At 23.1% G+C, this 22,792-nt stretch overlaps 6 protein-coding genes across 10 annotated transcripts; 3 read left to right on the plus strand and 3 right to left on the minus strand.

The window, feature by feature from the left end:
• Positions 1–235: 235 nt before the first annotated feature.
• Positions 236–4,193, plus strand: LOC122851175 (Bardet-Biedl syndrome 4 protein). Of its 2 annotated transcripts, none has more exons than XM_044150237.1 (10): positions 236–707; positions 784–926; positions 1,073–1,185; positions 1,275–1,354; positions 1,420–1,582; positions 1,669–1,822; positions 1,884–2,006; positions 2,619–2,790; positions 3,148–3,341; positions 3,416–4,193. In XM_044150237.1, the coding sequence occupies exons 1-10, from the start codon at positions 614–616 to the stop codon at positions 3,503–3,505; spliced, it is 1,326 nt and encodes a 441-aa protein (XP_044006172.1). In that variant the 5' UTR covers positions 236–613; the 3' UTR covers positions 3,506–4,193. The 2 variants fall into 2 exon arrangements, with proteins under 2 accessions (XP_044006172.1, XP_044006171.1); XM_044150236.1 differs by having other exon boundaries at positions 271–707; positions 1,260–1,354; positions 3,416–3,837.
• Positions 4,192–6,428, minus strand: LOC122851176 (G-protein coupled receptor dmsr-1). Its single transcript, XM_044150238.1, has 4 exons — positions 5,938–6,428; positions 5,318–5,429; positions 5,049–5,236; positions 4,192–4,965 (listed from the first exon to the last, which is right to left on the minus strand). The coding sequence occupies exons 1-4, from the start codon at positions 6,426–6,428 to the stop codon at positions 4,566–4,568; spliced, it is 1,191 nt and encodes a 396-aa protein (XP_044006173.1). The 3' UTR covers positions 4,192–4,565.
• A 5,769-nt stretch (positions 6,429–12,197) lies between these two features.
• Positions 12,198–14,028, plus strand: LOC122851178 (GATA zinc finger domain-containing protein 10-like). The gene is made up of 3 exons (XM_044150239.1): positions 12,198–12,367; positions 12,467–12,503; positions 12,598–14,028. The coding sequence occupies exons 1-3, from the start codon at positions 12,310–12,312 to the stop codon at positions 13,346–13,348; spliced, it is 846 nt and encodes a 281-aa protein (XP_044006174.1). The 5' UTR covers positions 12,198–12,309; the 3' UTR covers positions 13,349–14,028.
• A 331-nt stretch (positions 14,029–14,359) lies between these two features.
• Positions 14,360–15,748, minus strand: LOC122851179 (guanylate kinase). The gene is made up of 4 exons (XM_044150240.1): positions 15,256–15,748; positions 14,853–15,120; positions 14,549–14,772; positions 14,360–14,475 (listed from the first exon to the last, which is right to left on the minus strand). Exons 1-4 carry the CDS (start codon positions 15,302–15,304, stop codon positions 14,360–14,362), a joined length of 657 nt encoding a protein of 218 aa, XP_044006175.1. The 5' UTR covers positions 15,305–15,748.
• An 894-nt stretch (positions 15,749–16,642) lies between these two features.
• Positions 16,643–19,914, plus strand: LOC122851182 (annexin B9-like). Of its 3 annotated transcripts, none has more exons than XM_044150245.1 (11): positions 16,643–16,834; positions 17,088–17,148; positions 17,235–17,340; positions 17,417–17,602; positions 17,687–17,704; positions 17,776–17,847; positions 18,243–18,322; positions 18,414–18,660; positions 18,761–18,852; positions 18,919–19,008; positions 19,801–19,914. In XM_044150245.1, exons 2-11 carry the CDS (start codon positions 17,119–17,121, stop codon positions 19,849–19,851), a joined length of 972 nt encoding a protein of 323 aa, XP_044006180.1. In that variant the 5' UTR covers positions 16,643–16,834; positions 17,088–17,118; the 3' UTR covers positions 19,852–19,914. The 3 variants fall into 3 exon arrangements, with proteins under 3 accessions (XP_044006180.1, XP_044006181.1, XP_044006179.1); XM_044150246.1 differs by lacking the exon at positions 19,801–19,914 and adding an exon at positions 19,567–19,710; XM_044150244.1 differs by lacking the exon at positions 19,801–19,914 and adding an exon at positions 19,180–19,250 and having other exon boundaries at positions 16,645–16,834.
• Positions 19,915–19,916: 2 nt separating this feature from the next.
• Positions 19,917–20,909, minus strand: LOC122851183. Of its 2 annotated transcripts, none has more exons than XM_044150248.1 (4): positions 20,588–20,909; positions 20,427–20,525; positions 20,262–20,354; positions 19,917–20,203 (listed from the first exon to the last, which is right to left on the minus strand). In XM_044150248.1, the coding sequence occupies exons 1-4, from the start codon at positions 20,667–20,669 to the stop codon at positions 19,917–19,919; spliced, it is 561 nt and encodes a 186-aa protein (XP_044006183.1). In that variant the 5' UTR covers positions 20,670–20,909. The 2 variants fall into 2 exon arrangements, with proteins under 2 accessions (XP_044006183.1, XP_044006182.1); XM_044150247.1 differs by having other exon boundaries at positions 20,421–20,525; positions 20,588–20,883.
• Between the last annotated feature and the right edge of the window lie 1,883 nt (positions 20,910–22,792).

Below are 22,792 nucleotides of genomic sequence, written 5' to 3' on the forward strand. Positions count from 1 at the left end.
TTGAATTGATTTTTTCATTTATAGATATTAAATGTTTTTTTTTTTTCATTTTAACATTATAATGCATATGCAATTATTTTCAATCAATCAATCAATCAATCAATCAACCAATCAATCAACGAGAGAGAATGAAAATATTTATTGATATAGATATTATATTTTTTCAATTTAACTTTTGACTTTTATTTATTCATTGTATTATATTATTATATAGGTATACAAAATAATTGATGACATGCTGCAACATGATGATTTTTATTTATTTATATATTATAAAAAAAAGAAAAATCATCATGCAATTAAACAATTTCAAGTCTTTATTTTTCAATGTCGCAGTTTATTGGTTTTAATTACACACGACTTTGTCTTTTTGTATTTTGAGTGTATTTGAGATATATTACCGCATTGTATTGGTTTTAGTTTCCACAGTAACGTTGTTGTTTCGTAAGGTTTAATTTTACAAATTTAGTTGATTGTTATATACACCTGTCTGTTTGTTTGTTTGTTTGTTTGTTGACAAAGGAATAAGCAAGACTAAACATTGTTGTGTGCAAAATAATTAAACCAATATTTTATTAAATATTAATTTATACATATATATATACAAGCAAGCATGTCAAATGACTCTTTGGGAAATGGTGATATTCCAACACATCATTTAGTACAACATGTTAAAAATATTAGATCAAATGACAAGTCTAAAAAAGGTTATTTAAAATTAAATAAATAAATATAATGATAATTTTTATATATATTGATTGATTGATTGATTGAATTTTTTAGCACCAGATATAGCAGCAATTGAAAATAAAAATTGGCTTTTACATCGTCATTTTACACGACATGAATATAAATTATCAAAAAATTTAATTGACAAGGAACTTGTAAACTCACATGGACACAATGAATATGCAAATTATTTAAAGGTATATAAATTTTATAAAAATTATTTAGCTTGAAGAAGATAATTCAAATTAATACCAAAACTTTTGACGTATTGTTTCTCGAATAGTTGAGCTTGTAAATCAATAGTTTCAGTAGCTACTTATATAAATTTATAAACATTTTTTAGGGTATAATATTACGAAGAGAAGGAAAAGTTCAAGAATCATTGGATGCATTTCAAAATAGTTACAATGTCAATCCAACAAATGTCAATAATGTCAAACAAATTGCAAAATCATTGTGAGTTTAATAATTATTGCAATTTTATTTTAAAATCATATAAGTAATTTTCTTAAAATAATATTTATTATTAGATTTTTATTGGGCAGCCACAAACGAGCAATCGATGCATATCTTGAGGCTGAAAAAATGTCAAATATTCCAGACTGGGAAATTCATCATAGCCTTGGTAAAAAACAATATAAAAATTCCATCATGTTAAATTTATATGTTAAATTATTAATGATTTTTAAGGTGAGTGTTATTTGAAATTGAATCAAATTTACGATGCTGAATGTCAATTTAAAAAATCAACTGAATTAACAAAAAATTCATTACCATATTTGTCATTGGGTAGTCTTTATAAATCCAATGATAAAATAAATGAAGCTATTCAAGTTTATGAAAATTCATTAAAGTAAATATATCCAAGTAAATAATATGTATGTGTATATTCAAATTAATATTTTAATTTAACATCAATTATCATTTAATTTTCAATAGAGGTAGTCCAGATAATTTAGAAATTGCTGAAGAACTTGGACTTGTTTATCTTGAAAATGGAGATGTTCATGAAGCTTTTCAACAATTTGGTACAATTTTAGCTCATTCACCAGGATGTGCACGCATTATTTTACCTCTGGCTTTTATTATTCAAGTGAGATTTTACATGCATTTAAAGTTTTAAAAGTTAATTTATAAACTATATATATTTGCAGAATAATGATGAATATGATGTTGCACTTTCAAAGTATAAATCAGCTGCTCAAACAATATCTGAATCTTCAAGTTTATGGAATAATATTGGAATGTGTTTTTTTGATAAAAAAAAATTTGTTGCTGTAAGTTTTTCAATTATTTAAGTATATTAATATTTTATTTATTTTTTTTTAATTTTTCATATATTATTTTGTTGAAAATATTAAATATATATTATTAAAGTGCACTATACAAAAGTTTTTCATATAAAAGCAAACTTTCATAAATTAAAAGTGAAGAAATATATATAATTGTATAAAATTAACATAAACTTTAACTGACTTTTTAAATTATATATAAAATAATATACTTTTCAAGTATATATTCGCAAGTATATACATATAGAAAGAAAGAGATGTTGTTGGGTCAACTGTGTAATCGATTTTTCAAAAGTCTTTCGGTGCGTTAAATAATAATAGGGGTGTCAGACAAAAGTTTATTGAGATATACCGACCAACCAACCAACCACTATCATCACCTTGGATACCTTGTATATACTTTTTTATTTTTTTTGGCATTTGGTATTGTATTACCAATATATTACAGAAATTAGATATACATAGATACGACGACAATTTGAATTAAAATGACAATGTCCTCTAATTTATATGTTCAACCCTAGTTTATTTATTTATTTATTTATTTATCTATATTATTATTTTTTTTGTTTTTTAACATTAATATAAAAAAAATAGGCAATCAGCTGCTTGAAAAGGGCACATTATCTAAATCCAATGGCACTATTTCCGGCATGTAATTTGGGAAAAGTATTGCTGACTACTGGACAACCAGCATCAGCAGCAATATACTTGTGTGCTGCTATTGCAGCTGCACCTAAAAATCCAATGCCATATTTGCTACTTGGTCGTAAGTTTAATATTATTATTATTACAATGTATAGTACAGATTAAATTAAGTAAGATAAAAATAGCCATAATAATCAGTGCAAAGCATCGTGTAATTTTAAATAAAAATATTTAGTTAAAAATTTAATTAACTATAACTAAAAAATGTACATACCTATATACGCATATATAATATTGAATATTTTGCGTAATTTTTTAAAAATAATATTTCGCTTCGTTATAATTAAAAAAAATATGAAATAAATTTTTTAATTATATACAATATCGTAGAATATTGTTTTGGAAAATCCAATGAACGTGATTTGAATTATTATTATTATTCATTTTGGAATTTAATCAATTTAATGGATATTTACAGTGGCTTTGAAAAAACTAGATGATCTTGAGGGAGCTGAAAAAGCACTATCGAAATCTCATTCACTAACACCACAAGATCCACTGGTTCTTATTAATTATGCTGTTATTCTTTATGAAGTTGAAAAATATAAAGATGCTCGGGATATTCTCTCTGCTTTACAGGACATAACAACAATAATTAATGTTGAAACTGAGGTAAATTTAAAATCAATATAGGTATATAATTATTTCCTGAAATACATAATAAACTATTTAATTTCCATTTACAGATTGTTCAAGTTGCTAAAAATTTATCAAGAAAACTTGATGATAAATTAAATTATGAAGAAAATAGAATTCTCATTGAAGATGAAGTCTGAATATGTTATTTTTATTATTTATTTTCAAACTTTTACGTCGGATTTAACATGAAATATATATTATATTATTATATATTCAACTATATATATATATAAATTGAGATAAATATTTTTATTATTTTTATTATAATATATTCTATCCCTCTTTTTATTTTATTAAGTTTTTCCAACAATTTCATTTTATTTCTATGTGTGTGAGTGCTCGACATTTTTCAATTATTTTTTCTTGAATTTATTTGCAAAGCATGTTATATCCTCTTTAGTTTCGAGTTAATTGAGATTTGTTTTACTTTTTTTTTTTTATTACCCTATATATCCTAAATAAAAAACAATGTAAATAAATATAAATATAAATTAATGGCAATTCAATGGGTATATAATATATATTCAAATATTTGAAATATGGAAAATTTTATTAAAAAAAACGATATTATTTCAAGCGACGAGTGATTATCCAAAGTGATTTGTCAATGTCATTTTGAAGATGCTAGAACTATATATATAAGTGTAGCATCAAAATTATGATAAAAAAAAATAAAAAAATAAATTATATTGATGATTGATGTAAAATTACTTTATTTAAAAATCATCATCGATTTAAAAATACTCGTGTGAGCTTTCACTTTAATTGGTTATCATATATATTTTTTTCTAATATATTAATCATCAAGTAAATTCACTTAGTCTTTTTTTTTTTTTTTTCTTCCGACGCATCGAACAAAAGAGTATTTTTTTTGCTTTACCTGCAGCTTGTGTTATTTTTATAAACGACTGTTTTTTAATTTTAACTATATAATAACATTTATTATTGATATACATATATATACAACAATATAATATTTATTTCTTGGTACAAATTTGTTTTTTTTTTAATATTTTTCTATATTCTCTTATTGTCTGACAATATTTATTATTTTATTATTTTTCAATGTCTCTATTATTTCAATATAAAACATAAAACACATATACACCTAATTATTATATTTAAATGTATTATAAAATGATGAAAAATTTATAATTGTGTTGTTGTTTCAAAATGATTTTGAATTTTATACTTGGATCATACATATGTACTGTGTATTTCTGTTTGTTGTGTTGTTCCATGCCATTTATTCATAATTCTTGGTTTAAATAATTGACTAAATGTTGTTCTAAATTGACGTGACATTGAACAATACAGTATAAAATTAATAGCTCCATTTAATAATGCCAATATATCCATAAATTCACCAAAATTATGATAACAATTACGAAAAAAACAATCACCATAGATGCCCGACATTAATCCCAATACACCTTGTGGTATTTCAGTTATTAAAAATAATAATAATATTGCAACAAGCATACGTGTTGTACGATCAGCACGTCTTTCTGATTTACTTGGACGTCTTGATACTTTGTCATCATTTGTCATAGAGCAAGGATTGTAACCACGTAACACTTGTTTTCTTCCTTTGGCTCTATAAGTATATTTTAAATTAAAAATTAAAATTTAAAATTGCTGATGGATAAATTATAAATTTAAAAAATTCAAGCAACTTACTTATAAAGTGCCTTAATGAGAGAACAACTTATGCCAGTCAGTATTAAACAAGGTAAAAGTTTAACAACAACACCAAGAGTCCAGAAATTTAGCTGATACAGCACACTTGAGTTACTTGAATAACTCCAAGCATCAACATGATAAAGTATATCTTTTTTACCATTTTCATAAATATATTTTTCATGTATCTGTCTCGAAAAGTATTAAAAAATATTAAAAGTATTAAAAATTATTTTTTTCTAATGTATAAGTGGGTGTTATATACTTACACCAAATACAAGATAACTTGGAGCACAGGCTATTATTGGAAAAAAAAAACAGCACCAAATGGAACATCTACATCGTGAAGCAGTACACCAAGTATGACTGTATTGAGGAAATCTGAGAAAAATATCAAGACAACACAATAATAGTAATAATAGAAATATGTTTTTTTGAATTTTATTTAAAAAATTAAAAAATTAATTAATTATCATTGTGTTAATATTTTTTATATTTATTTTCATATATATATGATTTTTCCGAGTATTGAAAATGAGATACGTGCTTGATAAAAAACCAACAGAATTAAGGGATGAAAAAATAAAATATTATATTTTTTAAATTTAGTCTGTGTGTGTGTGTGTGTGTGGTTATTTAGGTATGTCGACAATAAAAAAGGGGGATATTTGAATAATCCCAAGAGTGTGATCGACATTTGTGACGTGAAATGGCCTATATATGCAAATATCTTGTAATCTCAATTCTCAATATTCTCAACTATATATATATGTATAGGTATATACATAGTTGAGCTCTCTCAATTGCGAGCATTGTGGTTCAAGTATATCAGACTATATATGCGTATTTGATTCCCGTGCGTAATTTACTGTTGAATAATAACAATTACCTGATTGCAATGTATCGCCAAATTGCTAGTAAAAGTGTCAGAGCAATGCTTATTGTATGCAACAATTGTGCAAAATGCATATGAAATAGTACAAATACAGCCCAACCATATGGAAATTTTTGTTTTTCCGGTAATACAAAATATTCATACAGAGCAAATGGTATATATTCAATCATAACGAGCATATCAACTGTTGCTAAATTTGTTAATATACGATTTATTGGTGCAATAGCCATGTCTTTTCTTGTTAATACAACAATATTAAGTATATTTGCAACAACACCAAATAAACACACAATAAGTGCAACATATCCATGATAAACACGATAATATAATGCTAATTCACGCACATATCCACCACAAAAACACACACTCGGATCATTGTTTGTATTAATTATAACGGCACTATAATTATTCATGTAATCCAAATCATCAGCAGTTATATTAAATGTACCAAGTATATAACTGTAATTTTTCATAAAATGATGCATCATTTTCATATTATATCTTTCACTTTTTTCTTCACTTTGAATAAAAACAACAAATTAAATGAAATACATAGAGAATATTTGGTCTGCAAATATATATTTTGCAAATAAACAAGTTTTTATATTATATTTTTTTTTTTTTTTCTTATTTTCTTTCATATATATGAATATATATTTTTCAAGATATTTGCCTTTTCTTTTGACTATATTATTATTATTATTTCATTTTTCTTCCAGTCATTGAGTATCATCTTAAATAAAATAAAGTAAATTCCTTTGATATACATACACATTTTTTCATTATATAAAAAAAAAGAATATTGGCAATTTATTATATTGATAAATTCAAAAGAAATATTGTTAATAAAAAGCTTGATTTGAATCCTTTCAAAAAATGTTCATTGCAATATTTTTTAAAAATTGCTTTGAATAAAATGTAATAAAAGTTATTTATTGATAAATTATTTTAAATTGAAATATTATGTAATGGATAATTTTTAAAATATAAATTTAAAAAATCATGAAATATTTAGTTTATATGTATAATAAAAAATTCCATTAAAAATTGTCATTGACAGTCGGATAATTGCTTTTGAATAATTTAAAATATACTACTGTGATTTATATGTATGGAATTTAGAATTAAAAAAAAATATTAACTGACAAATTGAATATTTAATCTGAAAACGATGATGATACGACTACATTAATTAATAATTAGTTTTTTTTTTTTTTTTGTTTGCTTAAGCTTGATTATTATTTATTTATTTTCTGACCTATCACGTTTTTCGTCAAATAAATTTAAACTCGTGTCAAATATTGTCCAAGTACACTGTACCGCTATGTATCGCTTGAAAAAATAAATTCAACAAATTAATTAGGTCAATTGTATTGCAAAAAATTATAATAACAGTCTGCCAAAACGAGATTAATAAATGTTATAATTTTTTTATCATTTGCTTTGCCAATTTTTTTTCATTTTGATTTAATTCGGTCTGTATGAAATATCAAGTTGTCAGTATTACCCTGAGGACAATAAAAATTTAATCACAGTTAATTTATGACTTTGTCAATTGCTCTATTGATTTTCTTTTTTTTTTTTTTTTCTTTTACTGTTGAATTGTTATTTATCAATCATTTTTTTTTTTTTGCTTTTTTTATATCAAAGATTAACTGGTTATATACATGTACTGTATTTTCTTGATGAACAAATAAATTCTCATAATCAAATATATTATTAAAAAAAAAAAAATAATAAATTTAATGCGATAATAATATATATTAAAATTAATTCTCACAATAGAGCAACAGGTTTATGAATAACACTGACACAATTCAATGATTTCAATTGAAATAAATATAATGAAAAAAACAACCCCGTAAGTCGACAAGTCGCACGATCATACTGATGAAAATAAATCTAAGCACGCCTGTTGGATCGCGTAGAAATCATACGCGCAAGTCCTTTATGTTATATGATGAACATATCAAACATCCAACCCTCCAAAAAGAAAAAAAAACAATGTAAAACGAATATTCATCTCCCGTGTCGATTTTAATGTTTTATTCATTTTTTCATATATATATATATAATCATTTTTATATTCGCTCACATGAAAAATAAAAAAATACATATACCAGTATTTTTCCCAATATTTTACACTTAAATTTTTTCCTTTTTCTATTCAGACAATTAAATTTTTTTTCAAATGCTCAATTATTGTCATTCAACATGACTTGTCACGTCATTCTGACGCCTTTTTTTTTTTCTATATAAAATAATTCTAAATAAAAGTTTTAAAAAACTATAACTAAAATATGCATTATAATAATGAAACTTGGCAATGCACAGTATATTAAATTGTAAATAATAAATATTTAATTTAATTATGTTTAAAGTCATGTATATGAATGACATTTGTCAATTGTTGCATGTCTAGCTTAAATAAAAATTGATGAACCGAGATTTTCAACTTTTATTGTCATTATTGATGTGAAATATAGGAAAAAAAAGTAGTACGAACCAAAAATAGTCAGACATTGTTTTTTTTTTTTATTTTCTTTTAAAACTTTACTAATTATTGTTGTGTAATTAGCATTAAAAAATTTAATTAAATGATTTTTTATTTTAATTGGATAATTAAATTTTTATTTTTTTTTTAGAAGCTATATTCATGGAAAAAATATAATTAAATAATTGTAAAAAAAAATTTCTCATCATGTTTCATTAAGCATTTCACGCACCCTCAAATTAATATTGTATTGAGTACCTTCTTCACTTTAACGAATACAAGAAAAAAAAAATAATAACAATAAAATGTTAATGCATATTGAGGAAATCTTATTCGATAAAAACGTGTCCGTAATATAACAGAAGTAGCACTGACAGAAATAAAAAAAAAGAAAAAAGAAACAACATAATATAATATAGATAAAAAAAAAAAAAAAAACTCTATTTACTTAAAGTTTTTTTTTTCTTATTCTTTTCTGACACTTGGCTCGTGTATATTAAAAAAATAATCGAATTAAAAAAGAAAAAAACATATAGATAAATAAATAAATAAATAAATAAAACTTTTTGTAATGTAAAACTATATATTGACAATTTGTTTTGGCTAAAAATCTGTAATATAATTCTATATCTATTATTTAAAATTTAAATATATACTTAATGTGTATTGATTATTGTCTAAAAATAAATTCATCAAATTTTAACATATATTTTTTATAAATAATAATTAAGTCTGATGAATTTTAGCTCTATATGAAAATTAAATAATTATTATTTGACTAAAGTGAAAAAGTTGCGATAGCTAAAAATCAATTTTTATTTAAAATCAGTTTAATCCCCAAGGAAATAGCTTGTGACTGACAAAAATATATAAATATATTAATAAATAAATAAATAAATAAATAAATATTATTCTGGCAGTAAGTATCCCCGGAGACTGTGTAATACTAAATTTATTTTTTCTACATTAAAATGCATATGATATTTATGAATTTTTTTATATATAAAATAAAAAAATAAAAAAAATTTATCATGATTTTTTGAGCTATGAAATATTATTCCTATTTTTAATAAAAATGAATATAAAATACTGTCGTAAATCAATTTTTTTTTTTTCGATTGACAATAACTTTTGGTAAATTTATTCTGTTTTTGTTTTATTTTTTTTATTCACAACAACAAAACAAAAAAAAATCTTGTTGTTGCTATTTATATTGTATTTAAAAGTATATGCGGTATTATCTGTAAAATTAAATACGTGGTATGAATTTATAGACAATTTACTTTGACTTGTTTAATAATGTTTTTGCCACACCCTTATACTTGAACTTTAATCCACTTGATCGATATTATAAGATAAGAAAAATCTGCAATTTAAAATGAAAAATAAAATCATTGTTTTTTTATCTATATGCGGTATATTTTTCGTTGTCAATTTTTTAAAATTAGAATAAGTAGTACATGAAATCATCATGTTGAACGACAAATTTTATGATTTGCTTAAATGAGTCAGCAAAATATGTATATAAATAAATCATGTTGCTGATGATCGACATTGTTTTTTATGTCATGTTATTTTTGAATATATAAATTTATCAACGCAAAACTTTATTTTTTATTTTATCGAAATAACACGATTAATGTTGTTTTTGACAAAAACTTTTGTTATTTATTTACTTAAACTTTTATTGTAATTTTATGTTCTACTAAAAAATATTCGAAAAAAAATCAACGAAACCCTTATACTTATACTGCGATTTTCTCATATTTATAAAGAACCTAATTTTAACAATAAAATACTAATAAATATTTTTTATACTTTAATCAAAAGGTGCAATAAAATTATTTAGGGTCTATTTCATATTGAAATTAATCGTCTGATAATAATATATATTTCTTTTTTTGACAATAAAAATATGATGGAAGCTATACATATATACACATGAAATTTATTGAAGTTGAGGGTATTCTTTGTTTTTTTTTTTACTTTTCGTTGGAATTTTTATCCCAAAAAAAAATAGAGAATATTTTTTTTAATAAAATTACGAGAGATAAAAATTTATTTATTGATTGATATCGAATGGACAATAAACACGTTAATTTTTTGAGCAACGATGTCATAAACAACGGCCAGATGATATATTAATAATAATTTAAATATTTATTTAAAGTCAAGTTAAAAAATGAAATACGATTTGTTGTGGATCGATATAGCATTAAAAGTGCAGACTATATGTATACACTCACTTTTATTATTTCAACTTGTAGAAATATAATTTTTATTTAATTTTTAATTATGTTGATATTATAATTATAAATTTAATATTATATACAGTAAATAAATTAATGCAATTAAAAAATAGTTGCATTTTTGCATTATCATCATTTTACTATTTTCCCACGAGAGAAAAAAAATAAAAATAAAAATAAAAATCACTTAAAAATATCAACACTCCTTTACCTTAAAAAATATATAATATATTTTTTTTTAAAAAACTCAAGAAAAGTGTAGAAACATTTAATGAATTGAAAAATTTAATAATAATAATAATGATATACAACTCACAAGATTATGATTGTGGAATGTGGATACTTTTGATATTTTCAAATGGTATATATTGGCAACAAAGCTGCAACTTATATATATATATTCATGGAGATCAGATGCGATATTTTGGCTTGTAGCATTGTCCCAAAGCAAAAAAAGCAAAAAGCCCCAGGAGTATGTCCCGTGAGGGATACTTTAATCAATCACATGCCCTTGAGAATTTATTTTCAACACTGATAAAGAGTTTGGATCTTGAAAATATATTGTATATCTGTTGATTCAAACTATTTGGAAAAATCAAACGTAAGACTTTTTTATTCTTTTTTTTTTCTATAAAATTAAATTTATTTATTTTAACACTCTTGAGACTAGGTATTTTTTTTTCATAAAATAAATAATAATATGTTGAAGTATTTAAATTACATTTTTCATTCAACTTGATAAAATAATTATCATAATAAATTTATTGGTAACTTGGTAAAATGATTTATGCAAATTAAATTAAACTATACACATATATGTATTATGTTAATGTTGACAATAAAAATATTTCAAATATATTAATTAATTGTTGAAAGACAACACTATGGGAGTCATTAAAACTTTTGAAACTATTATAGTCTGTAAAATTATTATTATTATTATTATTCTTTTTATTAATTAACTTAAACTAGCAAAAAAAAATATTCAACAAAAACTCGTTTAATTATTTATTTTTATTCACTTGTATTATTATTATTATTATTATTATTATTATTGTATTTTTTTGTTGATTACCAATTAAATTATCATCATCAATATCCAAAGAGAAACCAATTTATTGTCCAAAATACCTCAATGTCCAAGAACATATTATCTTTCATATTCATTACCACAAAGCTTAATAATAAAAAGCAATAATGTTATTGTTGCTTTGAAAAAAGATGGAATTATCGATTATTGGAAATTAAGATAATTTATCGTGAAAATTTAATGAACAATCCATCAAAAATATCTCAATTACCAAAGCCATTTACCATGTTTGATATGCAAACAAGTTTCATTATGTTTTTTATTGGTTTATTTGTGACAATGCAATAAATTTTAAAAATCATTCGAAAATAATTAAAATTTAAAATATGAATGAATTTTATGTACATATACTTATAAGTATATATATTTTTTTATTTAATATGTTTGGTATATATCTCACACGACGAGTGTGAGTTTGCTGCCAGTTTATTTTAGGAACATCTGAAAATACGTTCAACATTTTACATTCGTTGTTCATATGCTAAAGAATCTAAACGTTTTTTATTGAAAAAAAAAAATAAAATAAAATAATCATGGCAATTATATTGCAATCAATTTTCATCTTTACAGTGTTATTAATTTTTCAAACGGGTAAGCAAAATTGTAAATAAATAAATAAAATAAATAATAAAATAATAGATTAATTAATATTGCAATGTAATTTAATTTTTTTCATTATTTGTGAATCAGGTCGAGTTAAAAGTGACGGAATATCCTATGAAGACAAGTGAGTCATCATAATATACTTATTATTTAAAAATAGATACATATAATAATGTCTTTTATTAATTAATTAATTATTAATTTATATATTTTTTTAGTAAATATAATTTGGAAAATGGACCAGTTTTGTACGAGGCATATTATCCAGATGCCAATGTTGTAGACCAATCACAAAATACATCTCCAAATAAATTATATCAACAAATACCAGTTATTGAAAAATCTTATCAACGACCATACTCACATAATTATCAAGACCAAATAATTGATGATCAGCAGGATTATCCTGAGATTATTAATCAACATAATAATTATCAAGTTAATAGTCAGCCGATTGCATCTTACACAAACCAACAACAACAACAACAACAAAAAGCAAGCTTAGAAGAGGCACTTAATATTATCATAAATGCTATACGTCAAAAAAATATTGAATCTCATCCAGTTTATAAAAATTATCAAGTACCCTTAAATTTTCCACCAAATGAACCGAGAATAACGGAATCTGGTAAATTTGTATTTCCAAATGAAAATTATAGGACCTATGAAAAACATGGTCCAGTTGATGATATCTACAAAGCAAGAGCTCATCTTTTTAATCCAACAAAACAGCCACAAAATATTCAATCATTTATTGGTAACAATAATAATAATAATAATGAAAATGAAAAACGAATGTCTTTGTTTGAAAATAATTTAACGCAAATGAAGGAAATTAATGTTGATAAACCACAAGTGGCATCAATTCAAGTGAGTCAACAACAACAAAAACAACAACAACACAAACATAGACATCATCATGGTGAAAATATACAATCAAATTATCAAAGACCTTTGACCTCAATTTAAACACAATTAATTTTTATTAATTAAAGAAACATAAACAATCATGTTCTAATTATCTATTTTTACAAATATTTTTTTTTATTTAAATTCATCAGATCAAACGAAGAAATTGTTTTTCTAAATTTTTTACATATTTATTTGTTTGTTTTTCTATTTGAAAATTCAACTATTATTTATCAGGTAAACTGTATTATTTTCAACAGCACTGTGAGTTTCTAATTGTTATTACAATCAACTTTTTTTATTTTTGTTTTGTTGTTGATAACAACAATAACAATAATAACAACAACAACAACAACAATGCTAATATTAATTATTATTTTTTTTTTTCTACAATATTTTTTTATATATGTAATTACTTAATGCCAATAATTTCAATTAAATAATTATGAAGTAAAAAACATTGAAATTAATAAAAAATTAATTAACGAAAAAAAAAAAATAAAAAAAGTTGACTTGGTGATATGAAAAAGCACTTAAATAATAATTCCTATTTTCTATTGGAACACAATTTTCAATTGGTGAACTGTCTCAGTTATTATTATTATTTTAAATTTCTATACATGTTTTATTATTATTATCATTATTCATTATTATTAAATACTGATTGATTATAGTATATAACAGTTTAATACAACAATAACCAATGACAATTTAAAATAAATCTATTGGAAAAATAAAAACTGCATGGTTTATTTCATTTTGTTTTTTTTTTTTCCTCAACGAAAAACCCTAAGTTTTTACGAAATTATTATCAATCATAAAAAATATATATATGTATATTTGTTTAAAGTAATTACGTACAATAATTATTTTATATCAAAAAAAATATTACAAAGAAATTAAATCACTATGATTGACGATAAATTTGTAAAAAATAAATACCTCAATGTAAAAATACATCATTTCGAAATAAAAATGCTCATTGTCATTGGACAATAATGATGATAATAATAATAACAATAATAAATTATTAATTCATTGAAATGAGTGAATTTAAATCAACACTTAGTATTACATACCATTCTTGAATCTTTTTAATTCTTCGAGAACAAATTCTTTAAGATCATTGTATGCTTCAGTAAAATTGTCATTGACGATGACCATGTGAAAATTACCTGGTGTTTCACCTAAAATAAATTATCACATATAATAATAATAATAATTGAATTGATAAAATCAATATAAAAAAAAAATACCAACCATATTTCATTTCTTCAACAGCAATTGACAATCTGTGTTTTAATGATTCTTCAGTCTCTGTTTTTCTTGCAATTAATCGTCTTTCTAGTTCTTCAATTGATGGTGGTTTTATAAATACAAAAAGTGGATCTAAATTTGTATTTTTTATTTTTTTAACACCCTGCATGTCAATGTCAAGAACACAAATTTTTCCTAAATTTGTAACATCTTCAACTGCTTTTTTGCTGTAAAATAAAATATGAAATGTTATAAATAATTAAAATAAAAAAATACAAACAATATCTAATGAACAATTTAATATTACCTTGTTCCATACATGTTGTTACTAAATACAGCACTTTCAATAAATTCTCCTCTATCAATTTGATCCTTCATTTTTTCTTTGGTTGTGAAATAATAATGTTTGCCATCAATTTCACCAGGTCTTGGTTGTCTTGTTGTGTGGGATATTGAAAATCCAAATTCATCAGGAAATTCATCAAACATTTTCTTGATCAATGTGCTTTTTCCAGAACCAGATGGTCCACATAATACCAAAGGACGAGGACCCTTGTGCAACATTGTGCAATAGCCTGAATAAAAAATTGTAAGCAATAAATATTTATTATATTTACAAAATATATTATTTATTTCTATCATTATTATTATTATTATTATGAATCATAAAAATATAAATTAAATTAATAATCACCGGGATTTTAACATACCTAATCTCATACCTAACCTCAATGCATTTAATCCCCTCGTTAGAAACATGTTTTTTTTTTTTTTTCTAATTTTTTATATTTACGTGTTTAGCTAATAGGTAGCTAAATATATTATTATTATAAAATGAAAACGTGCATGTAGCACGTGTCACGCAACTATGTCAACTAAAAATTATTCACAATATAAACTACTAATAATAATGATTATCAATAAATTATATTTTTTATTTTATTCTATTTTATTTATCTATATAAAAAATAGTTAATTTAATTTAGATATAGAAAAAACAATGATCTCTTTTAGATGACACACACACACACAGCCATACAATGTGTGATTTTCCATTTTCATTTGGAACAATTTGGAACTTCAACATTCTACAATTTAAAAATTAAAAACAATTTTTTTTTGATCATAATAGAAGAAATATAATAATGATTGAATTGAATATTATTTATTTAACTATCTGCGCACTATTTTCAATCCGGTAAACAAACACAACATTTATATGTTTAGAAAATAAAAAATAATAATTATACATGCAGTACTTTTTGAAATTATTATCTAGTAAATAATAAAATAATATTGCACCTGGAAAAATTAATAGATAATCAGCAACAAATTAAATACACTTCTAGTCACTGCTAAGTCTGCTAAATAGTTAATAGCGTGAATAGTGTACTGCTGGCTGGAATGATTCGATTTTAATTTTGTATACATACAACTAGTCAACTATATAACGTCACTTTGACAAACACACACAATAAACAAATACACACACACACACACACATGCAAATTAAAGTTATAAACAATTAAACTGTTTTATCTTCTGTAAGCAATAAAATAAAGTTTAATCATCCATTAATCAAAATACCGCGAAAATTTAAAAAAAATTCTAATTTATTTATCAAATAATTTTTTAAACATTTAAATATACCTATTGTTTATTATATGGAAAAAAAAATACAAATGAATTTGTTAATTAAATAATTAAAAACATTATAACATTCAAGTATGTAAACACTCGAAAATTAAAAGAACATTTTTGTAATTTAAATTTATTTAAATTTAATTAAATTATAAAAAAAGTGTGGTGCATTGATGATGCTGATGCTGATGATGACATCATGTTTGGTAAATTTGATTGTCTATTGATCCTTGGCTGCTCCCACAAAATCCAACATAGATAATATAATGTACGACCTTGTAATATTCTCCCACCCACAAACTTTAAATTTTGTTATTTTTATTTTATTATACTTGAATGCGTCATACTTGCTCTAAAAAAAAATAAAAAAAAAAAAATTTTACAGTTCCAGAAAATAAATAGTAAATAGTACAGTTTGTTGTGTTTCTTTTTAAATATAATAAATATAATAAATCTACACGTATTGTTTTATTTTGAGTGTGTTGTTATAACTCGTATAATAATATATGAAAAAAAAAACAACACCACAGTTTTTCTAGCTCAGAGCAGCTCAGAGTCAATCAAAGAGTTACAAGTCAGTTTAACTTTGAACGTGCTAGGAAGTTGACGTGTTAAATTAGTGATCATTTATTCGACCACACCCACACAGTAATTTATATTATTATATATTTTAATTTCATTTATTTAATTGATATACTTTTATATTTTTCATTAAGTTTTGTTGACAAAATAAAAATAATTTTAAAAAAAAGCATATAAATTGATTGAAGCCGGTCGCACATAATCAACACCACGACCACACATAATTCTTGGCCATATGGGTGTTGAAATAAAAAAATATAAAAATAAATCCACTAATACATTGATGAATAATTTGTCTTTTCTATTTTATATATTTCAGATAATTTATTGTCAATAAAAACAACTGCATCATGGCATCATCTCAATATTATCATGTCCAGGTAAAATTAAAATTAAAATATATATTTACTTATTATTTATTCATTCATTAATTAATTTATTTATTTATTTTTATTTTGATTTTCAGTGTACACCAACTGTATATCCAGCAGATCCATTTAATCCAGAAGAAGATGCACAATTATTACGTACAGCCATGAAAGGTTTTGGAACTGATGAGCAAGCTATTTTAGGTATACCTATTTACTTTATTCAAACAATAAATTGAATGATTAATTATTAATTATTAATTTATTATGTATATTACAGATGTTCTATCAAAACGTGGTATTGTACAACGTCTTGAAATTGCTGATAAATTCAAAACAATGTTTGGCAAAGATCTTGTCTCTGATCTTAAATCTGAATTGGGTGGTAATTTTGAAAAAGCAATTATTGCATTGATGACACCATTGCCAGAGTATTTTGCTAAAGAATTAAACAATGCAATGTCGGGTAATTGATTTATTGATTGATTGATTATTATATTTATTTTATCTACTGACAATAATAATAATATTTTTTGTTCTTTGTTTATAGGTATTGGAACTGATGAAAGTAAGCATTTTATTAATTATAATTTACATAATATATTTATTTATTTATGCCAATGAATTATTTGATTATAGGTGCCATTATTGAAGTACTTGCATCACTATCAAACTATGGAATTAAAACAATTTCATCAGTATACAAAGATCGTGAGTATTTTATTAAATTAAATATGTATATAGCTATAGCTATATATTATTAACTATATAATCAATATAATATAGTCAAGGGAATTATAATAGGAATTTTATTAAAATGATGAATCATTGATGATGATGATAATGATTCATTTAAATGTTATTTTTATATAATTAATTTTGTTTGGTGAGTTGTAATGTTGACCTTGTCTAAACAAACTCATGACACACTTGAATAAATATATTTCTAGAAAGTCTGTTTTTTTTTATATATACTTTTTATATTGAGAATATTATTTCTGAGAATTGAATGAAATTGTTGCTTAGCAACAAATGGGCACAACGACGACTACTTGTTCGACTCAATTTCATCACTATTTACTATTAATTTTAATTTTAATTTACAGTTTATGGAAATGAGCTTGAGGAAGATCTTAAAGGTGATACATCTGGACATTTTAAACGTCTTCTTGTCTCTCTATCATGTGTAAATATTATTATAGAATTTAATTTTTCATTAAATAATAATTTATTTAATATTAATTATTGATTTTTTATTTTTTTTTAAAATAATATAGGCAAGCAGAAATGAAGATCCAAATATTGATGTTGCTGCTGCTGTTGAAGATGCAGAACGTCTTTTTCAAGCTGGTGAAGGTCAATGGGGAACTGAAGAAAGTACATTTAATCAAATATTAATTACCAAGAGTTTTCCACAATTGCGTAGAATTTTCCAAGAGTATGAAAAAATATCTGGTAAAAGTCTTGAGGAAGCTATTGAACGAGAATTTTCTGGAGCACTTGAAAAAGGCTATCTTGCTGTTGGTAATAATGAAAAACAATATTTTAATAACAAAATTCATTCACGAATAATAATTTAATTATTAATTTAAATTTAAATTTTATTATTTTTTTTTTTTTTCAGTAAAATGTGCAAGAGACAAGACAGCATATTTTGCTGAAAGACTTCATGATTCAATGGCTGGTATTGGAAGTGATGATGCAACTCTCATACGGGTAAATAATAATAAACAATATTTACTATTTGTTTATTTATTTTTTTAAATTTTATTATTTCAACAGATTATTGTTACTCGTTCGGAAATTGACTTGGGTGATATCAAAGATGCCTATGAAAACATGTATGGAAAATCACTTGCTGGTGATATTGATGTAAGTATATATTATTTTTTTAATTCAAAATCCATTAGCTTAATTATTTTATCTACCTATAAATTATTCACCTGCATCACACAACATCACGTGAAAGTAAAAAAAAAAAAAAATCAATAATTATCCATTTATTAATACAACATATAGTCACATCATTTTATTAATTTACAGGGTGATACATCAGGAGACTACAAGAAATTATTACTTGCCTTGATTGGTCAATAAAAAAAATAACAATCATTTAAAAACAAACAAATTTATTAATTATTATTTATTGTATTATGAGCTGTAGAAAATTGCAAGTCAATTTTGTTTTTCTTTTTTTGTTTATTAATTTTGAATTTAATTGTCATTTTCATAAAAACTAATAATAATAATTAATTATACATCACAATTACTGTGTTTAATAATATATTATACCATTACAAAAATAAAATGATCTGTTAATTTACATTTATAGATATTATATTATTTTATTATTTACCTTTTTCATATAATTATTTAATTAATAATTAATTATCATTTTTATATTTTATTGTTATTATTTACTATTTGCAGAGTGACTGCAGCGATGAATTTAAGAGTCTTCTATTGTCACTAGTCTACTGAACTTCATGAAAACATTAAAAAATAATTAATAATTAAATTTCATGCTTTTGTTGAATAATAATAATAATTAAACAATTAAATATTTTATTCAAAGTACATGTTTTTTTTTTCTTTTTTCCTTATCAATAATTATCATTACTTTCCAAGTATAAAAAATTACATTTATTTATTTATATTTTTCAGAGTGAAGTTGCTGCTGCCATGAAAAAACTTTTGATTTCCATGCTCTACTAGATCATAATTAATTAATATTTTCTGCATTTATACATTCCACTGCAATTATTTTATATTGATTATTTTTATACAATTATAACTGATGGAATATCATGATTGCTTGAATTATTATGGCTATTTTGATGATTGTCGTCGTCAATGATGTGCAATTGTTGCAGTATATTTTTATCATTTGGAATAGTGATACAACCAATTCTAATACTTTTATGCACAGCATGCCAAAGTATAACTTTAACTTCCATACATCCATGAAAATGTTTTGTTGCTATTGATAAATCATAAAATCGTAAACATATTTCGCCAATTTTTTCCAATTCTGGAATATCAGCACAAAAAGCCGGTGGATTTTTAGCTAAAAAAAAAAAACAAAAAATAATATTTACCATAAAAAAATAATAAAATATAATTACCAGATATTGTATTGTTGTATAAAACATATTTATTCCATGTTACTGTTAATGAAAAACCATAATCATCAGCAAGATATGATATATTTGTGCAAACTAAAAAATAATAAAATTGTAAATTAATTGTTAAAAATAAATAAATAAATAAATAAATATTATTACGTTTACCAATGGCTTTTAGCCAATTTACATTATCACAGCATCCACATGAATAATTTTCACAAAGACAGCCACTCCCATCTTGCTTTGTCATAATGCTGTTGTCATCTTGAAAAAATATATTATATGAATTATTTCTATACATAAATGCCATTATAATTATTACTCACCTTTTATTTGATGATCAATCAACATAGCTGTGCACCAGGTAATGGAAATAGAAGCAATAATTATTATTTGTAGCAATTTCATTATAAAAAATAAAAATATGTATGCGTGTTATCAATAATAAAATATTATGACAAATGTGACAAGGGTCAGTTGGTTGGTATAATAAAACCGTTAAGCTTATACTTAATAAGTTATAACACTTATAGCTCTATATATGTATGCATATGTTGAAATGTGTATCACACATATATATTGTATACAAATGCAGCAAGATTAAATTTGTGAGAGAGAAATAAAGAATTTCCATGAGGGTCAATGATAAGTATACAAGTCAACCAAAGTCAACAAATATCAATTATTATCGATTAATCAAATTTTTTTAATTAGAAAAAAAAAAAAAAAAACAAGTTAATACAAAACATAAAAATTGTACTACCTATATTGATAATTAAATTGGAATTGGTTTTTTATGCTTTGATTTTTTAATAAAAATTTGATATTAAAAAATAATAATCTATATAGCTATGTATAAAAAGACTAGTATAAAAATAAGAACGTTATTCTATATTCAAATCAAAAACTTGAAAATTAAAAAAAATAAATTATTGTCATTGTTTATTTTATAAATTAATAATGAAGTGTAAAATATTAATTAGTTTATTTATTGTCATGGTTTTTATTGGCAAAGGAATGTCTCAACATCGATATGAACTTGAAGACACTGGTAAATATTATATTTACAATTTTAAAATTTAAATAAAATTTATATTTAATGATTATTTTATTTATATCATTGTAGATTCACGTAAATATGCTGATCCTGGAAGATTTAGTGGTGTTTTTAGAGGTCAAGGAAGAGGTGGGGGTGGTGGTAGCCATCATAATTGGGCTGATGTTGGTCATTCTATTGCTGAAGGATTTTTTAGCCGAGGTGAACAAGAAGATAGAGACAGAGACCATAGAAATAATGATTACAAAAAATAAATTTATAAATATTGATTAAAGAATAATAAATATACATAACAGCACATGCATTACTTTTAAGTTTTAACGTTTGATATACATACGTATAAGAAATTAAAGTTAATTGATTTGTTTTTAATAGGCTTATATAAATTACTTTAATGATAAAGACATAAAAATAATAATAATTTAAAATTGAATTGTGTCAATGTATAAAAGGAGAGAAAGAATAAGCCTTACACCATTTAGCTAATATTATTCACACACTCTCCACATATATTATTATTTATTTATTTAACATTTAATTATCAATAATAATGAAGTGTAAATATTTAGCTGGATTGTTTATTATTATTATTGTTATTGTTGTTGTTGTTGTTAATGTCAAAGGAATGCCTCAATATGACTATGGTTTGTCAATAATAATTATATAGGTATGTTTAAAATGAAAATATATTAATTAATTTTATTGTCATACAGATGATGAAGATGAACAAGTCCCAGATCATTTTGAATATTATGATCATAATATTGACAAAGATAAAAACATTTTAAGATCAGAAATAAAATGGCAAGAAGGCAGTGGTCGTGGGGGTGGTTGGGGAGGTGGATGGGGTGGAGGATGGGGCCATGGTTAAAATTATTATAAATTATTTAATTTTTTATGGTGCAAAAAGAATCACAAATTTATTAAATCTAAATGTCAAAGAATTATATAAAGTACATGCATATATCTAAATAGTTTTAAAAAAAAAAAAAGTTATTTTATTTAGCGGCAAATTATATTAAACAAATTTAAACGGTATTTTTTAAACAAGTTTATATATGTATATTATGTTAGATAAATATAAGTATAAAATAATGGTAATCATCATCAACAACTACCTAGTCGCTGAATAAAAAAAAAAAAAAAAAAACTTATTATTGTTTTCAAAAATTATTATTCATCGTACGGTATTCCATATGGATTCAGAATACCGCTACTTTACACTTGGTCAACGTTAATTTTTTCAACGAATTTAACTAAATAAAATATAAATTTCTAAAATAACTTGACAATAATTTTTGCATTGCTGCATATTATATTATGTATTTTCATGCGCATTAAATAAATTGAAATGATTTTGATATATGATGATGATGATGATGATGAATAAATTTTCAAGATTAGTTGTTTTGTGAGCTCGGAGGAAAACAGAAAAAAAATTCAGAGTACCGGAGCAAAAGTAGTAAAGGTGAAT

Source organism: Aphidius gifuensis, linkage group LG3 (assembly GCF_014905175.1).
Source record: "Aphidius gifuensis isolate YNYX2018 linkage group LG3, ASM1490517v1, whole genome shotgun sequence".
In the NCBI taxonomy this organism is placed as follows: Eukaryota; Metazoa; Arthropoda; class Insecta; order Hymenoptera; family Braconidae; genus Aphidius; species Aphidius gifuensis.